The sequence below is a fragment of the Manihot esculenta genome, chromosome 3 (genome assembly GCF_001659605.2).
Source record: "Manihot esculenta cultivar AM560-2 chromosome 3, M.esculenta_v8, whole genome shotgun sequence".
In the NCBI taxonomy this organism is placed as follows: Eukaryota; Viridiplantae; Streptophyta; class Magnoliopsida; order Malpighiales; family Euphorbiaceae; genus Manihot; species Manihot esculenta.
In genome coordinates this window covers 5,557,673-5,579,833 of record NC_035163.2, presented here as the reverse complement: position 1 = coordinate 5,579,833, position 22,161 = coordinate 5,557,673, and the positions used below count along the sequence as shown (strand labels likewise).

The window sequence follows — 22,161 nt, the reverse complement described above, 5'->3', positions numbered from 1 at the left end:
GTGGTTAATTAGTAACTAACTTGTTCATGGATTAATATCCTTTTTATCATATTTTTGCCTATTTTTTCTCTTTTTCTTTCTATCTAAAACTGGCCTCAATTACTCATATTAGAGAAATTCTAATTTGCTATGCAGCAGCCATCTCCTAATTTGGTAGACGTAGCATTTTTTTTTTTATATAAGCAAAAAATTTTATTAGTTATTATAATATAAAAAAAGAATAGACTAAAAAAAAATAGTTAACTAATTAATTTTTTTTAAAGTAAAAAATTAATAAAATTTTATCAAATAAAAGGGATATTTGAAGACTATGATAGCTAATAGATTCTCTAATCAAAATATGAATCGTTAGAGTGATATGACGATGAATTCAGAAATATTAGTTACGATCATTTAAAATCAAATTCTGTTAAGAATAGAAAATAGAGATATAAATAAATTAGGAAAAAAATGTAAATCTAAGTTAGAATAGGAATTAGAATAGTGTTGCTCTTTCCCATTTAGGAATTTTTGGAAAGTTGTTTGAGAGTCCTAATGCTCGCAAACTCATTAATGGACTAGGACTCTATCACTAGTGTTTCTCTCGCTGACCTATATTTCACTGTATAAAAACGCTTCCTTTCTCCCCTTGATTTTCCATAGCCAACATCTTCATCATCAAATCTCCGAAAAATCAATACCCTCAAGTTCTTTCATCAAAAGTAACATGGAAACCTCCTCCCGTAAACCCATTATCATAGAGATCAACCTTATATCAGCCCAAGACCTCCGAAGTGGAAGACGGTCTTCAGCTACGCAGATGTATGTGGTGGCTTATCTCAACCCCAACCAGAAGCTCACCTCCAGGATTGTCAAACACAGCCACTGTCATACATGGAACGACAAGTTCATCTTCGCTTTGGAATTGGATGATCATCTCACAAATAATTCCTGCATCGTTTTTGAGATCTTTCGTGTGCGGAGATTCATGAAAGATAAAAGAATCGGTGTCGTAAGAGTTATGCTTGATAGCTTGATAAGTAAAGATCGTGGCCGCAGCGAAGCAGAAGGCCCAAAGTTTGCAGCGTTTCATGTGCGAACTCCAGCTGGTGAACCTATGGGAATCCTCAACATCGGCGTGGCAACATTGAATGTCATGTTCCATCAACAACTTCCCAAGTTTCTTTCTTCAGTTTCCGCCGTGGACCACAGAATATTGATGGGCGGTGAACAGAGCAGCAAAAGTTGTAGGGGCACCATTGAAAAATCAACAAAGCATCAGAGCCCACGCCATAAGAATATACCTGAAGAGCATCGTCGAAACAGAATCAAGGCAAGGACTTGTTAATGCTTCACTCTCAAAAGCACTTATGATTAGTTGTAAAAAAGAGCACTAGCTGATTTGTATTTGTTTCTGAAAATAGTGAAAAGAATTCTCGCCGGCTTCCCTCCGTGGACGTAGGCCACAACGGCCGAACCACGTAAATTTGTGGTGTTTCTTCCTTCCCTTATTAACATATACATCCAAATATATTCAATTAAATAAAATTGTTGCTTCAAAATCAATTAATTAATTTCATTTACTACTAAAACTAATAGGCTCATTGAGGATTTCACAAATTAGAGAGAGTTAAGACTTAGACAGAGCTCATGTAATATTAAAACTAATATTACATTATTTTTCTAGTTGACCTAAAAGTTGCAACCAGCCATGCAGAAAGAGGGGATGGGAATAATTTTTCACAATCACAATAATAAATACTGTAGACACAGGACATGCCTGTGCAAATTAAAAATATCCCAAATTGCTGGTGTGCAGAACTACTTACTGGATTACTTCTGAAGAAAACCAGTGATGTCCATGTGAGAATAAACCACCATTTTTGACAAGATGTCCAACCAAATCTTGCATAAAGCTTATAAATTACAACTTTGGAGTGGCCATGATCCTCATAGAAGTAACAAGAGATGCATCTTAAATGTTCACTAAATAATATATATAGTTACCATTGGAACCAATAAAATTCAACAGTGTTCATAGCATGTTTTACATAATTCAGCTCAGACGTGTAGCTAAAACTGAAAAATCAAGAGCATGTTTTATCCAAAGAAACATTTATCTCCAGCATACATGTCTACATACAGCATCAAAAAGAAGTGAAAAGCCATATAAAATATATGAATGTTTGTAAATAGCAACAAATCCACTCCATATGCCTCAGCTCCCCAAACTTCAATTAAATTCAATTACTATACCACTCTAAACAATAAGAACTGACCATACCAGAGACGGTTCTGAGTTGGCATTCTTGTTTGTAGTCATCGCTTGATCCACAAATCACATAAAATCACATCTCAGTTAACGATCATTTGACCAAATAAACTCTGAACCTGCAACGAAAATCAATCACTTTGAACCTCCAATTCTTATTGGACTTTAAGAACATCCAAAACAAACAATTTAGGAATGAATCTTCACAAGCATAACCTAACATTCCCTAAGCATAATTATATTTGTGACAAAAATATCAAAGAAAGAAACAACAAAGATAACAAAAGAAACCCAATACACCAAAAAAAAAAAAAAATTTGAAAGCACACATACCTCTATAATGATTCGAAAGAAACAATTACCTTATGGAAGCTAATTCTTTGAACACTCCTATGGCCTTTAGAGCAATCAATATCAATAGAAACAGTAGGCAGCAAAACCCCATCAGAGAAATCTATATCCCAGGTAGGCTCCTCATCAATATGCACCAACCTAGACGCCGGAGCTCCCTTACAGTATATGGGCCAGTCTTAACTCAGCCAAAAGTTAGCTCAAAAGAAATGTCTATAGCCCACGTGTAAGGGCACATTAATCGACGTGAGATTCATCGCACCCACACGACCCATTTCCCCCCAAACTCATAAAAAAGAATTCCACTTGGTTTGAGTCTTTGATGCCTGATGGGCTTGTAAAAATGAGGGAAAAGCGTTGAGAAATTGATGTAAGGATTGTATATGGTCTGAGAAAGGACAGAGAAAGAGGAGTTGCTAGAGGGATTTGAGTGGTGAAGTCAAGTTGGAGATGAGTTTGTCTCTATGGTGAGGTCTGCTGGAGGTGACATTGAGTGGAGGAGACGTGCCTGAGATTGGTGAAGCTACAAAATTGGTTCGACGAGGAAGAAGGTGATGGCCTGTGTGGGTGGTTTGAGTGTTGCGACTGAGAAATTGGGCGCGAAGAAAGGGTCGACGGAGGAGTTGAAAATGGGATTTTGCGACGAGACTTTTCTCCTTTTGCGAAATCACATTGTTTTAGCGACCGGTTAAAAAATATATCCTCTGATACTTGCGACCACTTGAGGCGCCTTCGCAAAAAAACTCGCAGAGCTGAATAATGCCAAGTGTGCGCAAAATTGAAGACACTCGTATGCTTGGATGCTCGCAGAGCTGGAGCATCTCCTGAGTGCATGCAGGGCTGGAGAATGCCACGGAAGCACCCTCATCGTGCTTCGCCACACATGGACCCTTGGGCTGCTTCCCTAGACATCTCTCCTCCTGGTCCTTCCTCGGACGCCATTCCACATGGTCCATGCTTCCTTGCCAATTTTGTGTTAATTGCACACTTGAAATTTATTTTTTAAAAGCTCTTCTAATTCAAATCCCATTGAAAGTGAATGGAAATGGAATTGAAGGACATAAAGCGGGAAATAATAATTCATTAGAGACCTTTTTTTTCTAAAAAAAATAAAAAAATTTAGATTTATAAATGAAAATAGCATACTTAATGTTGTTTTCGATGCATATAAGTTGACGGCGATATATGTTTTATGTTAACAATTGTCTATTCTGTAGATTTCTTGTATTTTTTAAGTATTTAGTGTTAGTCTATTTTCTTCGCATTAGTTTAATTTGTTAAACACTGTAATTGATATTATTTTTTAAACAGTCGGTGGGTATTCGGTTGATTCAATTTAAAATCGAATCAAACTAAATAAATTAAAAATTAAAATTTTAGTATTTATAAAAATCAAATCGAATTGATTTTGATCAAAAATCAAATCGAACCGGTCTGATTCTGTTCGATTCAATTCGATTTGATCGATTTCGATTTTTAATAATTTTTTTATTTTTTACACTTTATTTTTAATATTTTAAAATTTAATTAAAATATTTTAATTTTAATATAATTTAATTTCTCTATATTATTAAAAATAACATATTATTATCACTAATCGGTTCGATTTAATTTTTTCAATTTTTTTCTGATTAAAATCAAACTAAATTAAAATAATTGAAATTTTTAAAATTAAAAATTAAACCGAATCAAATTGAATAAAAATTCAATCAAATTTTAAAATTAATTCACGCTTTTTTCAATTTGAATTAAATAAGGATTACGCTAGACATATTTTAAGCGATTATGCAGAGATTTTAATTTTAAATCCGGTGCCTTCAAGACAAACAGGCGGCAGTTGAGAGTTGGATTTGGGAAAATCACCGAGTCAAGGCTGTATGGGTTAGATTTTGCGCATATTCAAGGTTGCAGATTGTTTTTTGAATTTCAGCATCTCGTGTGACGAGTTATTTTTTTTTTTTTTAATATTTTATTTATAATTTTTATTATTATGATTTGGTGAATTTTTAAATTTTAAAAATATTAAATTAGTTATAAATTTAATAAATTTTTTTAAAAAAATTATTTTTTAAAATTTTAAAATATACGTAATTAATAGATTTATCATTTTATTTTTAAAATCCAATATTTTTTCCTAAAATTTAATTTCATCAAAATTAGATATCTCTCCATAAAAACATGCAGTTAGTAACAAAAAAAATAATCAAATTACCTTTTCTACAATCTAACACTTTACTCCCTAAAAATTAACTATAAATTTATAGATTTCTCTCTCAAAAAATTAAAGAAAAAAAGTTTTTATCCTTAAGATATTATATAATTAATAGATTTGTCTCTTTGTTTTTTAAATTTCAACATTTTAATTTTTAAAATTTAATTTCGTCAAAATTTAAATAGGAAAATCTCAAATTCAATTTGCATAAATAAATAAAAATTTCAATAAATTTAATATTTAAATTGAGAAAAATAATAAACATCAAAATATAGAAAATTTAAATTATTAAAAATAAAAAGTTAAAACTTGAAATTATTTTTGTGATACCGCTCGCTGTGGATCACTGTTCGCCATTTGAAAAATTTATTAAAACGTCTTTAATATTTTAAAAAATATACTAGTTAGTTTTTCCGTTAATTTTAACCGTTAAATATTATAAAAAAATCTAAAATATCTCTGATATGAAGAGATTAATTAATAAATTTTTTAATAATTTGACAGACTAACTAATAACTTTTTCTAAATTATAAAGACTAAATAGTAAAATATTTTAGCGATAAAATTAATAGAAAAATTAACTAGTAGACTTTTTAAAATTTTAAGGACATTTTAATATATTTTTCAAATTTAAGGAACAAAATAATAAATTTTTTTATATTATAGAGATTAAATAGTAATTTTTTTATATTATTATTAATAAGGGTATTTTTGATATTATATTTATTTTTTTTTTCTTTGATCAAATGAAAATTGTTGACTTAATATAAATTTTTGACGAGGATCCATAGATTTTGACGGAATTAAACTTCAAAGATGAAAGTGTTGGCTATAGAAAAATAAATTCATTAATTATATTATATTTCAAGAACTAAAAAATAATTTTTTAATTTCTTTTATACTATTTATTTTTACATATCTTGTTTTTATATTTAAACTATTGGTTTTAATAATTTCTATTATTTTAAAAGAGAATGATATGGAAATATTCGTTTTGTTATTTATTATTTTATTAATTATTAATTTATTAATAAATAATGTAATGTAAGTGTAATAATAATGTTGAGTTACTATAATTATATTATTTTAAAGTAATATTTTAAAATTTGCTAATACTTAATTGGTTTATATATTTATTATTTTATTTTAACATATTATTTTTATAATGTATGGGTATTTTCATGATTTTAATTTTTAATTTTAAATTTTAATATACTGAATTATGGTATTTTAAAGAAATTATTCACATGCACTACTATAATAAATTGAATTATTAAATTGAATATATTTTACTGTTAATTTATTTAAATTATAAATATATAAATAAGTTAAGGAAGTTAGCTAAATATTTCTAGGAATCAAATAAATTAGTGTTCTCTTTATTTTCATTGGCGGCCACTCATACCACCGGCAATATATCGAGTTTTATCGGAAGTTAAGTGGCGGTCAGCAGCTCTCCTATAATCAAAATAACATCGGATTCTGGCAATCAGAGAGAAAATCGTGAAAAAAGAAAAAATGAGTTTTTAATAGTGATATTAGAATTATTTCATAATTCAGAGGGTGAGTTATATTTAAATTATATAAATAATTTAATTTATAAAAATAGTTATACAAATTAAATATAAAAAAATCAAAGAGAATGTATATACACACAAGAAATTAACCTTTTATTAAGTTTGTAATAATTCTCAAATAACTATTTTGTACATATTTTTATTTATTTACAGTTTTTTATTATATATTATTTAATAATTTATTGAATTAAAATTTAAATTCATTAAATAGAATCCTATAATTTTTAGTAATATAAATTTTAAGGTTATATTAAAACTATATAAGATATAAAATATAATATTAAAATTATATAATATAAGTGTAATATCACTAAAATTATTTAAAAAGCATACATATAAAATTGATTTTTGGGTATGGTTCCAGATTAGTTTCAGTACGATTCTTGACAAAAAACAGAATCATAATCAAATAGTTAAATAAATTTTATTTAGTACGGTTCAGTTTCTGCAACATCGGTTTTTTTCGATTTTGATATAGTTCTTCGATTCGATTCGGAACCTCCAAAAATCGTGCACAATCCTAGTACCAGCATTCAACAAATCATAAATAGACAAAGATATGATATTGATCAAGGCCCGAAAATTGCACGTAACTTTTTTTATGCCAATATTACCGATTTTATAAGAGACAACAAATATACCTCGGTCTTTGTATTTGGTGAGCAGTATTCTTTAGATAATATCTTAGACACTCTCTTTCATACTCAACTTTTTATGCTCAGCTAATTTTCTTCAATTGGTGTACAATTTTTTTAAAAATATTGCATAACGAGGTATTTTCTTAGTAGCATCGACTATCGAGTAAGGAATGTTTACCTCAACTTTTTGAAAAATTTGAAGAATTTCTTTTTCTTCTTTTTTTCTTCTTCATTTTGGCTAACCTTTTTAGAAATGGTGGAGAAACTTTAAATTGATGTGACTGCTTATTCTTATTTGCCTTGTCTTCTTTTTGCTGCTGGTGAACTGCTTATTCAATCTACAGTTCCTTTTTAGTAGTTTGCCCAAGTTTCTACTCAAATGTGTCGTTTTGCAATATTTTTTCACTTCTCAAAGTATAGCATCGGCATTCTGCTTTAGTTTGACAATTATTTGTGAAGGTAATTTTCTTTGAGACTTTAGCATACTCACTTATGTGGCTACTTAGTTTATCTGTTGTTTCAAATTCTAAACTAAGTTAGCAAGAGACTTTACAATATCTTCAAGGGGCGTATAGAACGAATATGATCCAATCTACAAGAAATTGATACTAAAAATCTCTAATCAATAAATAGAAAAACAAATAATAAAATTAAAAAATGGGGTTTTAATGAAGAGTGAAATTATAGTGAAAATAAAATAATTAAAGAAAGCAATAAAAGACTTTAGAGAAAATCAATACAAATAAATTCTAATCGAAAAATATGATCCATTTCAGTTGTGAGAATTGATTATTGAAGCAAAAATATATTTATTCATTCTAATAAATTAGTTATATAATAAACCAAAATCCCCTACGCGATTAGTTACAAACGCTTTTGACAAGCATTCGGTGCAATAGGTCGTGTGAACCAAAAACCTATTAATAGATAAGAACACACTCCAACCAATTCCCAAAAAATATAAATTTGTATCAAATTAGAACTAGTAACTAATCTCAACATTGAAGTAGTAAAAAAACTCATATAAGCAAAAAATCTCAAATAGCCTTGATTATGAGATATATAATTGTCACTATAAAAAAGAACCAAAATGCCAACTGTAGTAATTAATACTGACAAAATAGAAGTAAGTGGGTCAATCAAGTGTCCGAACTCTAAAGAAAAATCATTATTGATAGTCCACGACCATATATATTGATAAATAAAACTACTATTTATTTGCTGAATAGACAAATCGATTGAAAAAATCATGACTATACTTAACAAGAAAACGCTTGGAAAAGCCCACATACGCCGCAGTTTTTTTGTTGCTGCCGGAAAAAGCAGGAGTCCCGCTCCGATTAACATAGGTATTGGCAATGTAATGACAAGAATAGAGGACTGTGTCGGTTGTAAGAGATGTGAATCCGCCTGTCCAACAGATTTCTTGAGTGTTCGAGTTTTATTTATGGCATAAAACAACTCAAAGTATGGGTCTAGCTTATTGATACTTTCCAGAAAACCTCACTTGAATACATTTGATTTTTTATTTACCGACAAAAATACGTACTCGAAAAAAAATTAGAAAAAAATATATATTATTTTTCGAGCACGGGTTTTTCTAGTCCAAGTGTATATATATTTATTCATTCTAATAAATTAGTTATAGTTATAGAAGATACTCCTCATAACCAATCCCTCCTTAGATATAAATTAATTAGGAAACTGACAAACAACATAAAGAATATATATTGAATTTAATTCATTAACCTCCTTAAGAAATAGAGAGACTCAATTCTAATCAACAAATCAAATTACGTGATGAATTTAGCTAGATCATGTAATTCTTTAGTGGGTTACACTAATTATTACCTATTATTGAATAACTCAAGCAATTATGAGCTTCAAACATCTAAATTAATAATATATTATCTTGAAAATATGAACAACGAGCCCTATTGATCAATTATCAAAGTAATAATAATAATAATAATTGAAATTACATAAATATTGAAAGAATAAAAATGAACAATAATATTTATATCTCATAATATATAAAGAAACTAAAACTTTAACCTATTATCAACTAAAACTAAAAAAATTAGTTACACATGGCGGTAAGAAAGCAAAAAAAGAAAGAAATGAATTCAGTTGAAGAGAGGATGTTTGTTGCTGCTGTCAAAAAAGTATTTAAATAGCAAAATTCTAGAGAAATTCTCTTGAAATTTATTCTTAAAAGAATTTGATTTGAATATTTTTAGTAAAATAACTATTTTAATTTATTTTTTAGAAATGAGAGAGGTTTTCTGATTTTTTAGAGAGGAATCATGCGATATTTGGACTGATTTGGATGCTTTAAGTGGGAGAATTCTGATTTTTCTACTTTAGATATGCTTATACTGCTGTTCAGATGTTTGCTGAAAACTTGGATAAATCTTCAGTTAAGTATGTTTACCACGGTATATAATCAATTTTTTTCTATTTGATTTTTATTCATGCATTTCTGTATTGCTAAAATAAATAATTTTTATATCTTATTTGATCAAATATTTAATTAAAATATGTGTTGAATATATGTATCATCACTCTAATAATAATTTAGAGTCGCAAATGCGATTTTTTTGATAAAAAAAAACTATACATTATCTTAAATCGTGATACACTAAAAAAGTAAAAACCTATTAGATAAAAAATTCAAATGTTTAAAAATTTACATGTCTATATCTCAGCTTAAAATCTTAAACAATAAAATAAATTCTTTCATACTCATCTCCATTTTTACCAAAATTTTATAATTCACATATTATGTTATATTATATTATATAGATTATTATTTCTAAAATCTATTGTTTTAAAAAATTAAGATATTTATATTAATTTATATTTATATCTAAAATTTTAAATTTTAGATAATAAAATCAAACTTTCTCGATTTATCATAATTATACTTAAAAGATGACTAAATTAAATATGAAGACGATAATGATAAATTACACTATAGTCTTTAAAATTTTATTAAACTAATAAAATAGTCATTAAATATATATTTTTATTTCATCGATATCTTTTTTTATTAATCTTTCTCATTCTCACTTTTGTTATATTTCTTAAATTAATAAAAATTTAAAATATAAAAATATAGATTAAAATATATAATATTTTATTTTATTTATTATTAATATGAAATATAGTATTTATATGCATATAATTTATAATATTGAGTATAAATATTTAATATAATATTTATATGTGATGTTTATATAACGAAATTTTATTTGTAATAAATATTTATTCAATATAATATATTTAATATTACATATAATAAATATAAATAAATTTACTTTCAATATAAAATTTAAATTAAATAACTATATATTTTATTAATATAAAATTTTACGAATTATATTGTAATTTATTATTAATTTTTTCATATTCAACTTAGTTTTTATGAGAGTGTTTAATTTTATAACTAAAATTTAATGTTTTAAATATTAGAAAATTTTAAATTTTTTTATCTAATAGACTTTTTAATAATAATCCACACATGATATGGTAAATGAATTAAAAAATTTTGACCAAAATTAATTAAAATTAGTAGATAAAATTGAGACGAATGTAAAAAAATTAATTTTATTATTCAAGATTATAATTTTTGATATAAATATAAAATTTTATAAATATTTAAATTTTTTATCTAATAAGCCAAAAATAAATAAGTTTCAACTAAACCCTACTTATATACTGCGAAATCATAAAACTTTAATTTTTTTAGTGAAATAAAATTCTAAATTTTATATGCAAGTCTAAATAAGTTTTGATCTATAAAATATTATTTTTATAAATTTAAATATAAAAAATTATTAACCATCTTAATTAAAAATATAAAATATAAGAATAAAAACACTAATTGATTTTTAGTATTTAAAATTAAAAAATTAATATTTTATTAAGTCATTATTTATTTGAATTCAAATGCAAAATTTAAGATTTAATTTGGGTAAAAACTAAAAAAATCAGAATGGACTTATTTGAATTTTGATAAAAAGTTCAAGGGGTTTATTTGAACTTTTAACTATACATACACTGACACACGGACACTTGGCCAAAAAGTAACAACTCCAAGTATACGAGGCTTTATTACAATTCCCCGTATAATTCGTCAAATTACTCGGCGGATGCAGTGTAGGAGTTATTTTACAGTATAAGAATAAAATAATTAATACGTGAAGAATTTATTTGTTTGTATAAAATAATTTACATTTAAAAATATTTTTAATAAAATAATTTTTTTATTATTTAATTTTAATTTAAAATTTATATTAATAAATTTATATATAAAATTGTTAATAAAATTTTAATAGTATAAAAATATTTTTTATTAAAAATTAAATAATTTTTTTAAAATATTCTTTTTCTGAATATTCAAAACACCATAAATTGTGGCATATAAATATTTTTTTATTTTTTTAATATACATATTAAATTATTAATGGATTGTGGTTAATACCACAAAGTATTCTATAAATTCTATAGGGTAGGGGTCGAATATAAGAAAAATTATAAAAGAATAAATATTTATATAAAAATAGTTAAATTTAAAAAAAATAAAAAACTGTTAATTGTTTTTTTAATTTATTCATTTATTTATAGATTATGCTATATATTTATTTAATATAAATAATTTTATATAATATAATAATTGTATTGTATTTTTTCTGTTTTATAATTTTTATTTTTTAAAAAAAAATTATTAATTTTTTAATATATTAAATTTTATTAAATTTTAAAAAAATAAAATAAAATAAAATTATAACTAAAAATCAACGGGCGCCTCTCTACCCACAGGGGTGTCTTTAACAATACCCACGCAGCCAACACAAGAAATTCCACAATCTACACATACACAGACCAGAGAGAGATATATATATATATATATATATAGAGAGAGAGAGAGAGAGAGAGAGAATATAGAATATTACTGCGAATTGCAAATTGCAAATTAGCTCGATATCCGATGTACTAGATAAGCTTCATCGTCATCTATCTGCACTTCTATCTCTCTCTCGCTATCTGTTTTTACTATCTTCGCCGATTTCGACTCTTATCTTCTGCTATGGATCTTTTTGATTTGTTCCGCAAAGGTATTTGCTCTTCCTTTTAGATCTTACTTTATTTCTTATCCATTTCTTGTGTAATTTTTCCTTCCTTTTTATTTAATGTTTGATCTTTTTTCAAGATCTATGTCAATCCATTACCTGGATAATGCGAGCTTCTTTTCCGGTTGTAGTTTCTTCGTTTAATCATTTGTCAGATTTTGTGCAAGGGCTTGTCTTTTTGATTTGGTGACCAGGGTTTTAATTAACAAGATTTCTTGTTTAATTATCTATGGAGATTTTGTGTTTTAATTTATCTATTGGAAATGGAACTACTTTAATCCTATTAATATTATTATAATTTTTGGCAGGCAGTCGTCAATTATGGGGTTTTATGCGTTTCTTTGTCAATTCTTTACTATTTAATGTGATGTCTTTGTATTTCCTTAATATGTTTTGGAATTTAAATATATATATATATATATATATATATATATATATATATATGTTTTAATTTGTTATTACGTGTTTTATGCCTGTTCTGCAGTAGTATACGATTGAGGTTGTTTACTTATTTCAATTGAATTTTGGGAGCAAGTTATATTCTTCAAGATTGATTCAGTTGTTAAATGGTAATTAACCCTTTTGTGCTTGTTTACTGTAAATAAGTATGTTGTTGGTTTGTCTCTACATACGCATCTTGATTTGTTAGAGTGTGTACCATTTAAAGCTGAGATAGTAATTCTTCCGGCAGATTTATAATTTTGTTCTGCAAGGAGTGTTTATTAGTATTATTTGAGATAAGGTTGTCAAGACACTTAAACGTGGATTGGACTGTATGCATGTGAAAATATCTTGGAATATTGTTCATTTGGCTGATTGGTATCTCAAATGAAATCGTTTTGCAGGTTTTGGATAAAGTCTGCTGCTACTCAAGCTTATTGTTTGTGTCGGCATCTTCATATGCATGTAAAACAGTTGTTTTTAATTTGGTATAGAAATGAGCTTGTCGAAGAAAGGGTCTCAAACCAACAACATCAAGCTGAATATTCCAAACAAGGCAACGGCATTGAACCCTAATGCAGCTGAATTTGTTCCCTTTTTCCTCAGATCATCATCTTCACCATCTGGAAGTATGTTAAACACGATAGCTAATACAGCAATATTTCCTGCTTCTGGTACCATGGGGAAAGCAGTGCTTGACCGATCGGAGTCATCCATTTCGAATGCTTCTGATGATGAGACCCATCAATTATGGCACCACCAGCTCCCTGATGATATCACCCCTGACTTTAACATCATGGGCAAAGATGATCCCCAAGCACCTGGAGGGATCTCTTTAGCTGGCTTGTCTTTACATGATACAAGCGAAGAGACGAAGTTCCCTGTTTCTTTAGGCAGTGGATATGCATTGCCTGAGCAACAAGAACAATCTCCACGGCATATAAATGGTAGCTTCAGTGAAAAGATGAGATTTGATGCTAGTTCTCATGGAGCACATCCAACTGCAACTAGTTATTTCAATTTGCCTTCTAAGCCCTGGGACAAGCAAATCATTAAAAGTGATCAGCTTCTAGTTCTTGGCGATGGTAGGGAGGTACACCCTTACAATGGGATTTCAAGACCCAGATTCATGAATGATGTGTTAGGCGAGCGGCAGCTTGCAATAGTTGATGATACTGATATGAACCCTGTGGAGTTTTTGGCTTCCCAATTCCCCGGGTTTGCTGCTGAAAGCCTAGCAGAAGCTTATTTTGCTAATGGATGTGACTTAAATCTCACTACTGAGATGCTTACTCAATTAGAGGTAAAATCTTCTATTGCAAGTAATTTCGCCTTTAATCTGATATGCTTGTATATATCTTGCAGCCTGAAGGCAATGAAGTGTTGCTGTCAAATATATGCATTCCTATTGATTGCATCTGCTGTTCAAATGTCCGGGTGTTCAGTGGTTTTCCTGGCTACTGATTATTGGACTGTGGGTCATCATTGTGGAGGCTATTATTGATTTCCTCAGGAATTAAACCATAGAAAAATTAATTTTGGAGAAATAAAGAGCTTATCATTCTCAAATTTTATGAAGGTCGTATCCAATGGAGCAATCTCTGAAGGCCGAAAATGATGCTCTATTTATATTTTGCTTACTCACATAACTTTCTACATAAGTCTTTCAATTCCTATGAAATTTACCTTCTATATTTGATATTCCCCTTACCTAAAATTCCTATAAATTTACCATCTATAGAATTGCAATGGGTGATTTTGTTGGCTTGGATGCTAATTGCGGTGAGCAATGCCTCTTATGCCTTATTTTGGCAGGGTAGAGCTGGCTTCCCTAAAATTTTTGAGATGATTCAGTCAGACTGTAGTCTTTATGTGTAGCCTCCAATTCTCAAGACTTTATGGCCTGGTAACTGGGGTTAGTGATTCTGGTTGGGACGCTATTTGTCTTGAGAGTCATTAGATTAGAATGTTCAGCTTTCTTAGTTACTGACTCTGTAGTTAATGAGTTTATTTTTCTTTCTATATATATTCCTATGCCCTTTGTATTAAAAATATTTACAGTGGTTACTATCTTCAAATGTAGCTTCAAGTTGATGGTGGCTTCAATCAGAATATGAAGTCAAAGACATTTTCAGCTTCCAATCCAAGTGCCCTGGACTTTCCTGCACCTCCTATTCAGAATGGTCCTTCAAAATATGCTGGAGATGGTCTTCAGCAAAGTGGCAATCCTTATGGATCTTCTGATAAGGATAACATACCTTTATTCAAGTCCAGTTCTTCAATCACGTCTGGAGGTGGTGCCGTGGATTTTGCTTCAGCTGTCAGGAAGTTGGCGTCTCAGGATTTTGGCATATGGAAGTACGACAGAAATGATTCTGCTGATTCTGCTGTTGGCCCAAGCAGAACTTCCCATGTTTTAGCTAGGTCATATAGTAGTGGGAATGGAAGAGGCATTTACACAGATAGGGTGCGAAATCATGGTTCATCTAATGCAGTTCCTGCCTGGCTTGAAACTGGAGCAGCAGTGGGTAATGTTCCTCATTCAACAAAGCTACTTGCATTTATGCACCTTTTATTTGTGGGACAAATGCCTTCTGCATATATTTTTGCTTTAATATTGTTGGATGGCAGCAAATATGTATTCTGAGTTGCGTGAAGAAGCTCGTGATCATGCGCAATTACGGAACGCCTGCTTGGAACAGGTAATTTTTAAAATTTGAAGGAGCATGCTGTTTGGCATTTTGTCCTGTTCCCTGAAGAGAGCTTGTGATAAAATAACCTTGAATTGATGTGTAGAATCACAAGGTTGCTTACAGGGCGCTTCCTCTTGGTAGATTGTGCAAATTTGGTAGTCCACATAAGCTGCATCATCTGATTGTGTAAATTGAAATCCACATTGCCCACACCCTCTCTTAAGTGGAATTGAACTTCACTAGCTTCTTTGCATACCTGTAAAGTTGCTGGGCTGTTCACAAGTTGAATAGTAAATAACTGCTTGAAAAAAAAGAAAGAAAAGTAAATTACTGAATTTAGAATCAGCTATAGTGCATAGCAGGCAAGCTATCAGTCTAAAACATGCTAGATGAGCATGTACCAAACTCTGTATAAGTATGTTCTTCATGACTTGCAAAAGACACACCCAATTAGGTAACATGCGCAAATTTGCACTAGCACTTGTGCTGACTGCTGATCTAAACCATACATATGAATCTGATCCCATCCTTAAAACTATTTATGCTCAAGTGATGTGATGATGTAACTAAATTTATCATTTAAATGGTCAATGGTTAAAAATATCCTCAAACAGGCACGACATGCTTACCTCATTGGAAATAAGGCTCTAGCCAAGGAATTGAGTGTGAAGGGGCAGCTGCACAATATACATATGAAAGCAGCTCATGGGAAGGCACAGGAAACTGTTTATCGCCTGAGGTTTGTTAATTCTGGTTTCTTAATTGATCTTGGCACTGAAATCTTTAAATAGTAGCTTAATTTTTTATTGAATGGTTCTTTGAATGTGAGGTTTAGTCTTTCCTGTAACAAGTTGCCCTGTTGAGATGGTGATATCCTTTTCTTCTTCTTTTGTGTTTTTGGTTTAATGGTAATCCTTTTACAATTATCAGCTTTCTTACTAAACTGAATGAGATGATACAGAAAAGGTGGAAAATCCCTTAACACATTTTCTTCTCCTCCTTGCCTTCGCAAGCCCTTTCCTCTAGTTTGTTCTTGCTTCAAATTTTCTTCTGCTAGTCAATGCTTAGTATTTTGCTCGTACAGCATTAGAATCAATTGTGGACAACTTTAAAACAAGGCTACGATTGAATTTCCTAGACACTAGCACATATATATTATTAGCGGACATGCACTTCTGTGAAATTATAATCTTTGTAGTCTGTATAGTGAATTTTAAAGGGAAAAAAAATTGAATTCTGATTACTTTGTATTAGTTCCTAGAACTATTTGGTGGTTTTAATTTGGATATGCTAGTTGGGGTTTCGATCTCTTGCCATGTTTATTAACTTTTTCTTTTCTGTTTTTCAGGAACCCAGTTGGTCCAGAGACGCAGACAGAGGGGTGGGGACATGAGCGGATAATAGACCTCCATGGCCTGCATGACAGTGAAGCCATTTATGTTCTAAAGCATGAAGTAAGTGTTCTGAGGAGCACAGCCCGGGCAGCGGAGCAGCCTTTGCAGGTTTATATCCATGTTGGAACGGGCCATCACACTAGGGGTTCTCGCACTTCAGCAAGACTTCCAATTACCGTACAACAATACCTGCTTGAAGAAGAGGGCCTTGACTACACTGAACCGCAGCCAGGGCTGCTTAGAGTTGTGATATATTGAGCCAAAAGACTAGACGTATAGGAGTTCTTTTGACATAATGCAAAATCCATCCAAGTTGTAGTCGTTAAAATATTCTTGTATCTGTACATGGGAAGAAATGGAAGAGAAAAGTAGTTGAAAGCCTGAAAAATGGAAAGAGAAAAAAAAGCAGAAAAAAGAAAAGGAAAAAAAAATTCAAGAAGTTGAGGGAAGGGTTAAGAAAACGAAGAAGTGTATCATTGCGGTTTAACCAATTGACAGCAGCTTACTTTGGGGAGCCTTCAGGGGGCCCTACATCAGCCTATCTTTTCCAGCGCTTACGCATTTTGTTAATTTTGTATCTTATGTGTATATTTCTTTTATATTTTGTTACATTTTTTTTCTCTCTCTTAGATGTAACCAATAGAATTGAATTACATGATAGTACAATTCTTCAAGCATGACGATGTTGCCACGTCTGGATACTGTAGAAATTTCTTTGTAGACAGATTGTTGCTGGTTCAAGGTGAGTAGGGCTGTGAGGGTGCATTGTAATCAAAGGCTTGAAAGCTTGTGGAAGTTTTGTTTTGAATTTCTGCTCTCTAAAAGAGATTTTCTGATTCTCGGGTTACTCTTTGCAAGTGAAATAAGATAGTCATCAGTAGGAATCATCGAAGGAAAAGCCAAAAATTATCACGGAGAGACCAACCACTGTAGCCTTGGCATCCTAAACATATGTTGTATCCAAGTAGAATTCATTTTTTTGTGTTTTGAATTTATAATGAATCCACATAAAATTTTTCCATTATGGCGAGTGGAGGATGAAGCTTGCGTCGATTTGGCAGCGGGGATGGGAAAGAAGGAATTCATCATGGTGGCCTTGTACCGCATATATTGTTAAATTTGGCATTCATTTTCATGGGAAATTTTTACCTAGAGGTAAGTTTTTTCATCATTTCTAAATTCTCCATCACGCATAAGAATGGCATAGGTGAAATTTTCTCAATATAGCAACTCTAGTATTCGAATCTTGCGCGTAAAGTTCACTTAGAGAATAACTTTACATCACCGGTTGAATTGCTAGTTGATTTAAACAAATTAATATAATATTTAATTTAAAAAAAAAAACAAATTAAACTAAAATGTTCATGAGCTCCTAATTTAATTTATGTGAATCCATCCTACATTTATATTACAAATTCATGTGACCATTTTAGACAAGTATTGTCCAATGTCCTGTTAGTTTACTTCTCCACTCTAATGTCCTTTTAGTTCACTTTCACATAGCTAGTCGTCGACAGAAAAGCCCCGCAAGTGAAATGGACGAGGCAGCTGTTGTTTGAAGAAATGGACGAGGAAACTGTTCCTCGGAAAGAAAATGAGAAGTCGAGACAAAAGTGGAGAGGCCCTTGAGTCAAAATGGGAAGCATCCAGCAACTGAATCATATATACTGGCGGCTTGACTTAATCTACACTGTCTTCAAAAATGGACTTTGCAGGGAAGCCAAGTTTGAGTCTGCTCCTTCTTTGCTCAAGAAATGCTTTTGCTCTTGGGATCAATTCTAATACCCCTTTCTATCTTCTGCACCTCTGCCAAATCTCCGACCTCTTCCTGTCTTTTCATTTGCTTTCGCTCCCGTTTTTCCGCTCTCTTAGATCCCAACTCTCTTCCTCCATCACCTTCTCAATGCTTCTCTCTCCTCCGCACCGCCGTCTCCACCTCCAACTTGCCTCTCGGCAAGTGCATTCATGCAGGTATTATTACCTCCGGCCAAACTTCAGATCGTTTCTTGGTCAACAACCTCATTACTATGTACTCCAAATGCGGTTCCCTCACCTCCGCTCGCCGATTGTTCGATAGAACTCTAGACCGAGACCTCGTTACCTGGAATTCCATTTTAGCTGCCTATGCGCAATCAGCGGATTCTCATTTTGACCATGTTACAGAGGGTTTTAGACTTTTTCGTCTTCTTCGTTGGTGTTATATTTACACTAGTAAGATGACTCTGGCTCCCTTGCTAAAGCTGAGCTTACTTTCTGGGTACATTTGCGCTTCTGAGGCAGTTCATGGGTATGCAGTGAAAATAGGTTTGGAGTGGGATGTGTTTGTTTCAGGAGCCCTTGTGAATATTTATTCTAAATTTGGTTTAGTTAGGGAGGCTATAGCTATATTTGAGAGAATGCAAGAGAGGGATGTGGTGTTGTGGAATGTAATGCTCAAGGCATATGTGGAAAGTAGCATGGAAGAAGAGGCACTTGCTCTCTTCTCGGAGTTTCATCGGAGTGGCTTACGTCCTGACGATGCTACTGTTTTCTGCGTTATCAATGGGATATCTGATATTTGTTCCCATACAGGAAAGAAGTACATGGAGCAGATTCAAGCCTATGCAACTAAATTATTGTTCTATGATGATAATAATCCAAATGTGGTTATGTGGAATAAGAAATTGTCAGAGTATCTCCAAGCTGGTGAATATTGGGATGCTGTTAGTTGTTTTATACATATGATTAGATCATATGTGACATATGACAATGTGACATTAGTCGTGGTGTTGGCTGCAGCTGCTGGGACAGATAACCTAAGGTTGGGGCAACAGATTCATGGTATGGTTTTGAGATCAGGTTTTGATTCTGTGGTATCTGTTGCGAATAGTGTTATCAATATGTACTCAAAGCTGGGATTTGTATCTTTTGCAAAGAAAGTGTTTACTGGCATGAATGAACTGGATTTGATTTCATGGAACTCGATGATATCTTGTTTTGCACAGAATAATTTAGAACAGGAGTCCGTAAATCTACTTATAGGTCTTTTACGTGATGGGCTTCTACCAAATCATTTCACGTTGGCAAGTTTGCTAAGAGCTTGCTCCTCAATTGCAGAAGGGCTGTATCTATGTAAGCAGATTCATGTTTATGCAATAAAAACCTGTACAATTGCTGACACTTTTGTTTCAACTGCTCTTATAGATGTTTACTCAAGAAGTGGGTTAATGGCAGAGGCTGAATTTCTGTTCAAAAACAAAAATGAGTTCGATTTGGTGACATGGAATACAATGATGTCTGGGTACATAACTAGTAATGATATTCATAAAGCATTGGAACTTTTTGCTTTGATGCATAAAAGGGGAGAGAGTTCTGATGAGATCACATTAGCGACTGCTGCTAAAGCCTGTGGTTGCTTGGAGAGGTTGGAACAAGGGAAGCAAGTTCACGCTCATGCAATAAAGTTAGGTTTGGACTCAGAGTTATTTGTAAGTAGTAGTATTCTTGATACGTATATCAAATGTGGAGACATGGAAAATGCACACTTGCTTTTTAATGATATTCCTAAGCCTGATGATGTTGCATGGACAACTATGATATCAGGATGTGTTGAAAATGGAGATGAAAAACGTGTATTTTCAATTTACCATCAGATGAGACTCTCTGGAGTTCTACCTGATGAATATACCTTTGCTTCCCTTATCAAAGCAAGCTCTTGTCTAACAGCACTGGAACAGGGAAGACAAATTCATGCAAATGTGATCAAGCTGAATTGTGCTTCAGATACTTTTGTTGGGACTTCACTCATTGATATGTATGCCAAGTGTGGGAACATAGAAGATGCATATTGTTTTTTTAAAAGAATGAATGTGAGGGACAATGTCTTGTGGAATGCCATGTTGGTAGGTCTAGCTCAACATGGACATGGTAGAGAAGCTCTTCACCTCTTCCAAGTCATGAAATCTCAGGGTATTCAACCTGACAGAGTTACCTTTATAGGTGTCCTTTCTGCCTGTAGCCTTTGTGGGTTTGTCTCAGAAGCTTATGGGCATTTTTGTTCAATGCGAAAAGATTATGGTATTCATCCTGAGATCGAACATTATGCTTATCTTGTTGACGCTCTTGGCCGTGCAGGGCATGTTCAAGAGGCAGAGAAACTGATCTTATCAATGCCCTTTGAAGCTTCTGCTTCGATGTACAGAGCTTTGCTTGGTGCTTGTCATGTTCAGGGAGATATGGAAGCTGGAAAACGGTTGGCTACCAAGCTAATGGCCTTGGAGCCATCTGACTCAGCAACATATGTTTTATTATCCAATATTTATGCTGCAGCCAAGCAATGGGACGGTGCAAGTAATGCTAGGAGAATAATGCAGAGAAAGAATGTAAAGAAGGACCCAGGATTTAGTTGGATAGATGTGAAGAACAGAGTGCATTTGTGTGTGGTGGATGATGGATACCATTCTGATTCCTGAGGTTGATTATCCGGCCACCATCTGCCAACAGGTGCTCCACGTGTTGCGGTCTCTTGGGATGCGCCTAGCATGCGGCACAAATGCACACCGTGCACGACAGCAACAATGTATATTAATAGATAATAAATTAATAATATATATATATATATAAGTGGTAGAGGAGGAATATTGAAATTTTTTTAAAAATCCCTTATAAATATTTGATAATTATAATTTTTATTTTTATTATTATTTAAAATTTTTTAATTTAATTATTTAATTATATTAGTATAAACATATAACTAAGAGGGTTATAATTGTAAATCAATTTTAATGCTTTAATTTTTTTTTAATTTTTTAATTTTTCTACTGAAATATATTTATGTTTTTTAGAATTAATGATATATAAGTTATAATATAATATACATTATACCAAATACATATCAAGATATACTTTAAATTTTGTTTAATAATAATAACAATAAAATAAAAAATAATAAAAATTTAAGATGAAATGATATATTTAGCCAAAAAGTATTATATATCACACAGAGACCACCCACTGATGCTTTGTCTTGCTAAGCATGTGGTGTGGCAAGTGAGGAATGAAGCTTGCCTTGATTTAGCGGCGGGGCAAGGGGGAATTCGCCATGTTGGCCTTATGGTGCATATAGTAATGGAAAATATTGCATTTTTGCCCTTAAATTATAGGGCGAGTTCATTTATACTCTTTTTATATAAAATTGAGTCCTCTTTCATAATTTAAAAGGCAAATATGAGATTTCTTTGGTACGGTGATAATAATTTGTTAGTTTCACAAGCGTGTGTGAAGAAATGTATAATTTGATTGGTAAAATTTTTTAAAGTGTTTAAAGATTTTCAAGAAGAAACATTCTCTGCCACAATATGTTGGTTTGAAATCGAAAATTTTTGGAAGTTTTTAAAAATCTCTAAAACCCTTTACTTTAAACCCCACACTCTTTCCCAAATATAAGATAAAATTTTTAAATCTTAAAAAACCTTCTATTACTTTAAAAGT

At 31.2% G+C, this 22,161-nt stretch overlaps 1 protein-coding gene across 1 annotated transcript; it reads left to right on the top strand.

Annotated features, from left to right (window-relative positions):
• The first annotated feature begins 11,954 nt into the window (after positions 1-11,954).
• LOC110611165 (pentatricopeptide repeat-containing protein At4g33170) lies at positions 11,955-21,158 on the top strand. The gene is made up of 7 exons (XM_043954775.1): positions 11,955-12,149; positions 13,010-13,908; positions 14,689-15,133; positions 15,237-15,307; positions 15,913-16,037; positions 16,647-16,948; positions 18,424-21,158. The coding sequence occupies exons 2-7, from the start codon at positions 13,102-13,104 to the stop codon at positions 21,141-21,143; spliced, it is 4,470 nt and encodes a 1,489-aa protein (XP_043810710.1). The 5' UTR covers positions 11,955-12,149; positions 13,010-13,101; the 3' UTR covers positions 21,144-21,158.
• Positions 21,159-22,161: the final 1,003 nt, after the last annotated feature.

Coding starts and splice junctions, on each gene's coding strand:
- LOC110611165 (XM_043954775.1), top strand. CDS start 13,102: ATGAGCTTGTCGAAGAAAGGGTCTCAAACCAACAACATCAAGCTGAAT. Junction 13,909..14,688: donor AGATGCTTACTCAATTAGAG/GTAAAATCTTCT, acceptor CTTCAAATGTAG/CTTCAAGTTGATGGTGGCTT. Junction 16,038..16,646: donor GAAACTGTTTATCGCCTGAG/GTTTGTTAATTC, acceptor TCTGTTTTTCAG/GAACCCAGTTGGTCCAGAGA.